The following is a 9242-nucleotide window of genomic DNA, read 5'->3' as shown; positions in this document are numbered from 1 at the left end:
ATCAACAACCTATAAATGAGAGGTCAAGCTCTCTATTTATAGTATTCGAAATATTCGCGGTCTGCGGATTGTCTAATCATCCACGCAATCCTAGCGAAATAACCCGCAGTCTTTTATTAATGTGGCAGCTGATCCGCTATCTTTATTTTCAGCTAATATTTCGAACCTCTTGAATACACTTCGCGTAAGTTCTGTTTTTAGCCTTTAGTAAATAAAATATACATATACAATGCTATGTATATGATCAAGTTCTCTCAGTTTATTATGATACATTTTGCGAAGCAAATGTATCATGATAAACTCTAAAAAATAAAATATGCGACTTTACAAATATATTTGCAACAAATTTTAATAATTTTTCATCGCTAATTTATTACCGTTGATTTTCGCAATGACAACGCGTAATAATAACAGCAACTCTGTAAAGCTGTCAAATCAAAAACGATGTAACGGCTATAAAATTACCGTTAACGCGTTGCGGTAATTTTAGCCGTTAAAAATTAACCATTACCTTTACGACTTCCTCGCCCAGATTTCAATTATAAATAGGCAAGTAATTCGCATTAACAACTTTACGCTTTCACCTTCAATTTCCTAATCGATCAAAAATTCTTTACCGAAACTTACACGCATCACTTGCAATTTAGCGATCCACCCTTTGCTATCTTCAAATCCATTACTAGATCTACTTACGTTATCACAAATGGCATCTTCATCATCTGTCAACACACCTAGCGCCTTCGTTTCATATATGACGGAGGCGAAAGTCGAAACCCTCAAAGAGCATTACCCACTCCTTGCACAATTCTCTCCCACCGCACCATCGGCGGTGGATAGGGCAACACCCCTCCTAAGAACATGATAACGATTTACGAGGCCGCGATTTCTCACGGCAATTTACGACTGCCACTCACCGCTTTCTTTCGCAGCGTATGCGAGTATTACAAAGTTGCAGTTGCTCAGCCGCACCCAAACGCTGTCAATAAAATTGTGCTGTTTGAGATGTATTGCAGGGCTCTCAATAAGCAACCATTACTTAACGTTTTCCGCGCTTTCAACAGTCTTACACCACATGACGCAGGGTGGTATTCATTCCGCAGTCGCCTTGGTGTAATGACTTCTCCCAAAGATTCTATTGGGAACTGGCGCGGTTCATTCTTCTTTATTAACAACACCGCCCACGTCGATAGCAACATACCCAAAACTTGGTGTACCGAGATGGACGCCACTACGAATGACAAGGTCACCCCAGATGACTTTGAGCAAGATATTCTTAAAATAATCAAGAATGCGGGCTTGATTATGCGGGCGTACTCCAACGTGCCGCTTTATATCTGCAGGGTTTCCATCTATTGGCTATGGGGCAATTACAACGCACTTTTGATTGATGCAGCAAACAATGGTATATTGCTTATAGTTTTCCTTTATACAAAAACGCATTATATATCATTCGATATTTGTATAACTTTTTTGCGATACCATTTTGCAGAGATTGACCTTGAGTTGGTGATGAGGTCAGCGGATGTTAACACGATCTGACCTGCACGTCGTTTAAAAGACGGCGACAGCGAGAGCATACTTATTGACGAACCGATTCTCAATACGTTTTCTATTCCCGGTGGTGAAGACCGCGAAAAACGTAAAGCAACAGCAGAGGGGGCTACCACGCCTCGCAAAAAACCTCTTCGTTTTTTAACCAAACAAGAAGCAAGTAAGTAAATTTCATTCCGCATTATCGCTTACATTACACTGATAATTTTGTCACATTAATTTGTTTTATTTGCTTATTTCATTTTAGTTGTGCTTTCAGACTCTACAGGGGAGCCGGAACAACTATACAACATTACTAGGGAGATCCCCGACGATATTTTTGAAGAGCCCGACAATGAAGATTTAAATCTCCCCTTTGACGCCGAAGCATCAAATCGCGAAGAAGATGCGGATGAGGCTGAGAAGAGGAACAAGCCAACCGACTCTACCGCAAACTTTGCAAGTTTGTACCCAGAAATGTACAACCACAATACTGCGAACTCTCATTCGCTCAGGCTGAAAGACAGCGAATACACAACTGTTTCAATGCTATTTGTTTGACCGTTGACAATGTTGAGCGATTCAACGAAATGTCTGATCATTTTGATAAGCAGGTCAAAATTGTTGGTGCTCAGCGCAGAAAAATGCAGAAGCTTGAGGCACAACTGAAGAAAGCTGCGGATGAAAATGCGACGCTCAAAAAGAGAGCGGAATACGCAGAAAAACAATTCTCTCAACTTATCAAATATCTGCCCGAGTTTGGCGACAAGGTAATGGATTCGGCACCAGTGACCGAAAAATTTCAAGCATATGCCCAAGCTGCCAAGCTCGCTACCCGCTGCGAGTGGTATAACTTGCTCTGCACAAGAAGAAATATGCCCAACCGGTGAAGCACAAGAAGCGTTGAATATAGCGAAGAAGGAAGTTGAGAAGTTCGTTATCCCGGTACTGGAGGAACTTAGCCGGCGTGAAGATGTTACCTTTGAAGATATTAAAGCGCTTAAGCTTTAAAATAGTTCTTTTAAATTGTAAACATGTAATCCGCAATCATATATTGCGTTTTTGTAATTTTACGCATTTCGCATAACGCGTTATTAATGAAATATTTATATTCCGCAGTTGCAACTTGACTTATTTATATAGCGCTTTATTTAATATATATTCATAATTCAGACTTGTCCTTTGCAATTTCCAACTTTTACTATTGTGCACATAATAAGTATGTACTTTCACGAAACAATCTGTTTTCATACAATATGAATCTTCTAAGTCCGCCAAAACGATCCTTAGGCAATTTATTAGCATTGCGAAGCATCTAAGTATGGCAAGATCAAATACTTAGGAAATTTTATCCTTTCGCAATATTCATTATTTAACACAAGTGTGCAATTTCATCACTTGGTTCTAGAGTTGATATTTCACAATATACATCCGCATTATTATAGCATAAGTAGGCCGCATAATTACTTAGCAAAACAATGCCATTTGTTTTAAAATATCTGCGAACACTTAGTCACATTTGCACAAAAATTAATTCAGTGTTTAAAGATTTAAGCAATTGTATTCTGCAAAATGATCACTACGCGTGCCCACACGCAGTGTTTTCTGCTTTGTATAGAAACAATAACTAGAACACAAATTAATTTTGTTTTATGCATTATTTTTTAGCAATAACAGCTCAGCAATGAAAACAACATATTGATCATGATCAATCATGATTAAGCATTCTATCCAAGTTCTTCTATTACAAATGTGTGTATTATTCAGTGAGCACTGCATGCCCCTCAACACCCACACTTTCTCGCGCCATAATCATCACGCAAAGTGACTCAACTACCGCCGAAGTCAGCGTGCCAATACCCTTACAAGCAGAAAACTTCACCATTCCATGCAGCGTGGATGGTATTGCGCCAAACATGTACAAAGCAGTGTGCCCAAGAATCATGTTAAACCGCGACTGATTTCGCATGACATAAAGGTTCAACAAAGCTTGGCGCCTTAGCGATTCATCGCAGTCATCTACTAATTCAACTTGCAATTCCAACTGACCAATAAGCCAAGTTGATTCCCCTGAAAAACCAGCAAGCCAAACCGCAGTAGGTTTCATCAAAACTTGAATGTTCACAGGCAACTTGCTAAAACATTGCTCATACATTACATCTACACTGCTACCAGTGTCAACATGCACCTTCATAATCACAGTGCCAGTATTCGCAATGCGGCATGAAACCACCACTGGCTTATCAAGATCCGCGCTCAAGCTTACAGGAGGAAAAGTAATAGAGGGACATTGCCAGCTCGCATTTTGTTCAGATATTTGGAACACTGACATTTTGCCATGCACCTCTACCACATTAATGACCTGAATCCCGCTCAAATTTTCCTTCTTACTTACCATTTTTACCGCAAGATTCTTCACCGCGAGAGCTTTTCTATCAGCAGCATTTGGCACTTGCGGAGCATTGGACTCTGTAGGCAAGATAATCACATTCGTAGTACTTGCAGTACCTTGTGCTATTAAATGATCTAGTTTTCCTTGCTCATATGCCTCCGCAATCAATTCTACCAAATCCCTACAGCGGTTAGTATCATGACCATAATCATCATGAAAAATACAAAACTTGGATTTGTCTCGTCTGCTGTTCTCCGCTAAAAGTTGAGGATCAGGAAAAGATCTCGCAACCCTTTCTTGTAAAAGAATTTCTTTAGGTGTTTTTGTTAACATCTGGATGATATTGAAAGACTCATTATTCCATTTTCGCGAAGAATAGCGATCTCGACGACTATATCCATGATTATCATTTCGACCTTGATGTCTATCATTACGCAGGTAGCCACCGTCGCCATTTCGCCTTATATATCCTGAACCGCGATAATTATCGCTATTTCCATCACGAAAAGAATCATTATCATCTCGCCAACTTTTATCCTTTCCCCACCCACATGCAGGGCTTATAGTACTATCCTCTCCACCTCTGAGATAATCATACGTTTCTTGTTGCACCTTAGCGAAAGTTGGCGGAACATCTCTACACAGACACCGCAAAAGCGTTGGATGTCGTTGCGGATTAATGGCATGCAAAAACCCAGAGATTTTTTGGTCTTCATTCAAACTTGATATCTTTTGGCATTCATAAATGTACCGCGTAAGCAATGCGCTTAAAGTTTCCTTACTGCCTTGCTTGATGTCATGACATTCAATATGCGTCTTCTTCTGCGGTAAAAGATTTTGAAACTGCAACAAAAATTTATCTCGAAGATCAATAAAACCGAGAATACTGTGGGCTTGCAAGCTATGGAACCATTCCCCTGCTGACCCTTGTAAAACCATAGGAAATAATCTACACATTACCGGCTCATCCCAATTATAGGTGCTTACCACCCCTTCAAACCGCTGCAAAAAATCCAAGGGGTCGGTTAAACCCGAGTAAACTCCCAATGTAACACCCTAGATTTTTTTTTTTTTTAATCACAGCGGAAGACTGAGTTTACATTAATACCCTTAGTTAGTTATAAACATGATTACCACAAATCATAAGTTAATTACTTTATTACAAACCACATGTGTTACGTTAAACGACTAGTTACATATTTACAAAACTTAAAACATCAGAGTTCGCCTTGTCAAACATATCGTCAGCCCGACTCCCGTCCCTACCAGCACTAAGATCCAAAACCTGCAAGGGAGGAGGTGAGGGGTTAGCACAAGGCTTAGTGAATGGAACTATCAAAAGGTCTAGCATACAGTACCAACTTGTACTCCTATATCAACAGCTATATGCAACCACATACAACAAACAACAACTAGCAACTGTGCTCCAACTAGAGGATCGGCGGCTTGTACGGGCACATGACCACTAGCTGATCAGTCTAGCGTCTACCGATAGTCTTTACTACTGAATCTCTAGTATAGTCATCCGCACGCAGGTGATGCATCATTCAGCACTATACTCAACAAACAGTAGCCAACTAGACCCAACCACAACTAGGTTGACCTCTCTGAGCTGAACCTAACAACAATAGGTTCCAACAACAACAACTTGTGCACATACAACCAGTCAACTACTACTATTACAGGCAACTAATACTACTAAAAGCATGGCAACCTTAACTGCGATCAACTATACAACATAACTACTAATCATGGCAACTATCAACAATATAAACATAGTAGCGCAACTTGCTACTCTATACTACACCCCGAGATAATCCCACTCACCGATTACCAGCAACCAGCTCAGATAAACTATCACTGAGCTTCTTCCTTATCCTTATCACCTGAACATAAGGCAAATCAAGTTAGTTTCTATCCGTTAACACAAAACAACACAGTACATAAATCAGTCACAAAAAGCGCCGCTAAAAGTCCACCCAACACTTATGCACTTTTAAAATTTACATTCTGAACGCCAAAATACAGACGGGCAGCATAACAGCTAGAAAATGACACTTTGGTAAATATTCTGCCCTGGACACTCAGTCGGTCGATTGACACTGACAGTCGGTCGACTGTAGACACAACCGGTCGACTGACCTTTCCAGTCGGTCGATTCATTTGGTATTACATCAATCGGCCGAAGGTAAATCTCAGTCGGTCGGTTCACTAAACAATCGGTCGGTTCACCCTCAGTCGATCGACTATCGACCGACAGTCGGCCGACTGTGTTCATCTTCCTCAGAAACTGAACAAAGGCTACAGACTTCACGATGAAATCCTCAAATCTCGATCTAGAACTCGTTTTAAACACCAAAATCGACCACAACTTGTTCACTACTTGTTATAGACTCAAAACTCACAACAATTTGACCATAACAACACTTAAATCACTTGTTTTGACACAAATTCAAGCTTTTTACAAAACTCACACAAAACCATGAATTTAACAACGAATTGAACACAAAAACACATGTTACTTACCTTGATAGACTCAGTAAACGATAACAAACATGATTCTGACACCAATTTGAGCTCAAGATCAATGTTTAAGGATTAGGGTTTGGTAGATGAGAGGGATGAAGGTACGGTGTTTGGTGAAGATTCTAGAGAGATGGAGAAATTGGTAACCAAATGCAGCTCACTACACTTATTTGAGGTTAAAATCCCATACCCCATCACACACGGGTATTTACCAGTTATCTGATATCTTTCGTACCTCGCTGGGAGGCCCTAACGGAGTCCAAATTAAACAAATGAACCTATTCTGTGACCCTTGTCACAAACTGGTCTCAACTAAACAACCAAATAATTATAAACAAATAATTATTATAATAACATACAAACACGCCCAAGGTCAAAAGGGTCATTTCAGCTAGGCCCAAAATGCGGGTGTTACAAATCTACCCTCCTTAAAAGAGATTCCGTCCTCGGAATCGGTTCAACTATGGTCAACAAAATCCAAAATTGTTACTCGAACCGCCAAAACACACGATCAACTTTATCGATCTTATCCCCGATACCGACATTATCCACGACAATTGCACAGGGAAACGAGATTCTTGCGAATTGAACGGCAAGGCATTTTGCGAATCACTAGCCATCACATCAGCATTTACAGAACTATTTACTTGCTTTACATTAGCTGCCATAGCCGATAATCACATCAACTGATACGCCTTAGAAAGTACCTGCAAATCATCATAACAAAACATCGATTGAAATTAAACCAGCCAATTAATTGTTTGATAACACAAAACAAAAAATTCCGAGTTTAATTTTAAAACGTGTCCCACGGATGGCGCCAAATTGATCAATCCATAATTAATGAGTTACTTAATTAAAGATTGAGTGCAATGAGATTAAGATGGAGGATGGGACGTTTGATGATTATTTTGGGTCCTGATGATCGTCTTTCACTTTAGCAATCAAGTGATCAACAACCCCGACCCGGTCTTGATTGTTAATTAGCATGATTCACCTTAACACGATGTAAAAGTTCCTTGGGCAAAATCACAAGAGAAAATTACAAAAGTTCGGGAAAATGGCAGAGAATCAACAACCTATAAATGAGAGGCCAAGCTCTCTATTTATAGTATTCAAAATATTCGCGGTCTGCGGATTGTCTAATCATCCACGCAATCCTAGCGAAATAACCCGCAGTCTTTTATTAATGCGGCAGCTGATCCGCTATATTTATTTTCAGCGAATATTTCGAACCTCTTGAATACACTTCGCGTAAATTCTGTTTTTAGCCTTTAGTAAATAAAATATACATATACAATGCTACGTATATGATCACCAGCAAAACAAATGTATAAATAAAATTATATATATATATATATATATATATATATATATATATATATATATATAATACAAAATAAATGAAAAATGAACGCCATGAAAATGATAGAGTCAAATTTCTATGGATTTTAAATCATGCCTGGAGTTTTAGTGGTGTTATGAATAAGTTTTAGTGGTGACAAATCACTTCCCATTTAATAACGATTATGTGTCACCCAAATTGATATTTCATTCCTTATAACGATTTGTCTTTCTAAAGTTGCTAATTTGTCTTATACCTTATCACATAGGCATATGTGTAAGGTATATGATCATTGAGATTTTCGTCATGATCGGGTAATGATTTAGACGGTCATGACAGAATTGGTCACCGTACACTAAACATGTGCAATGTGCGTTGTGCGATGAAGAAGAAATTCATCTCGTGATTGAACATTTGGCGATCATGATCGTAGAATTCTCGATCACAACCGTGGAATTCTCCATGCATCGTAAAATCTGAGGTATATATCATGAATGATTAATTCACGTATACACATATCGCACATTGCACATGTGGAACATGGGATGTCCAATGACCGGGAAATCGCGAACATGACGAGTCGACCGAATTAAACGGAAAATTCTCATTATCCTACATCGTACCTCGAACCTCGCGCACATATGCAATGTATGTGTCCGCAAAATTCAGGTCACGCGGGAAGGAATGACGGCGATCTTGGTATTGATTATGTTATTAACGGCTCAAATTCGACACACTACTTTATTTTATATGAAATAGAGTTTATAAGCAAAATGTAGTGTTACGAACTTGGATGGTGCGTAATCTTTAAATTGACGTTTTTTGATTGGGCTCCCTCTTCGATATTCAGTTTTAGCTTTATAAGACTTTTTGTTTGTCTGCGATTTTGCCTTTGTTTCGTAATTGGTTTCTCTAGTTGTGTAGGTTATGAGCGCTTGTTAGTTTTGTTTAGCTTGTGTCCGAATGCTTTTGATATGTAGGCTGCAATTGGGGCTTCATTATAAAAGATGAAGTGTTCCCGATTGTTTAATGTTATTAGTATTTTTCGAAAAATAAAAATAAAAAAAGAAAAAAGAAAAATTGATCCGTTGATCTGAGAAATTAATGGATAATATCACATCCACTTCCTTTCAATTTCATACCATAATCATTATGGGATCAGTTACCAAAATTATTGACCGATCCATTCATTTATCCACTTATTTGTTGATACGACAATCATTTGTTTAACCTATCATAATCATTAGACCCTTTAGATATTAATTTGGTCATGTTTTTGATGACATATAAATAACGGGAAAAATGATTTTTTTTTTTTAAATATAGTGATGAAAGCATTGCATCAAATATCACAGTAGGTCAGTAGCTGCTATTGCCAATGTATTTTTGAATTGATGCCTCATGATGTGGGCAAGGTATTGTAGAGTTCTGTTAAAATTCCTTGAAGAT

The 9242-nt window shown here is 38.7% G+C and overlaps 1 protein-coding gene across 1 annotated transcript; it reads right to left on the bottom strand.

Moving 5' to 3' along the window:
* Positions 1-3289: 3289 nt before the first annotated feature.
* On the bottom strand, positions 3290-4879 carry LOC139870642 (uncharacterized). Its single transcript, XM_071858422.1, has one exon. It carries the CDS (start codon positions 4877-4879, stop codon positions 3290-3292), a length of 1590 nt encoding a protein of 529 aa, XP_071714523.1.
* Between the last annotated feature and the right edge of the window lie 4363 nt (positions 4880-9242).

The sequence above is a fragment of the Rutidosis leptorrhynchoides genome, chromosome 10, assembly GCF_046630445.1.
Source record: "Rutidosis leptorrhynchoides isolate AG116_Rl617_1_P2 chromosome 10, CSIRO_AGI_Rlap_v1, whole genome shotgun sequence".
Lineage (NCBI taxonomy): Eukaryota > Viridiplantae > Streptophyta > Magnoliopsida > Asterales > Asteraceae > Rutidosis > Rutidosis leptorrhynchoides.
This window is presented reverse-complemented; position numbering and strand designations above follow the sequence as displayed.

Bases quoted from the DNA above. Each gene is read 5' to 3' on its own strand.
- LOC139870642 (XM_071858422.1), bottom strand. From the start codon at position 4,879: ATGTGTAGATTATTTCCTATGGTTTTACAAGGGTCAGCAGGGGAATGG.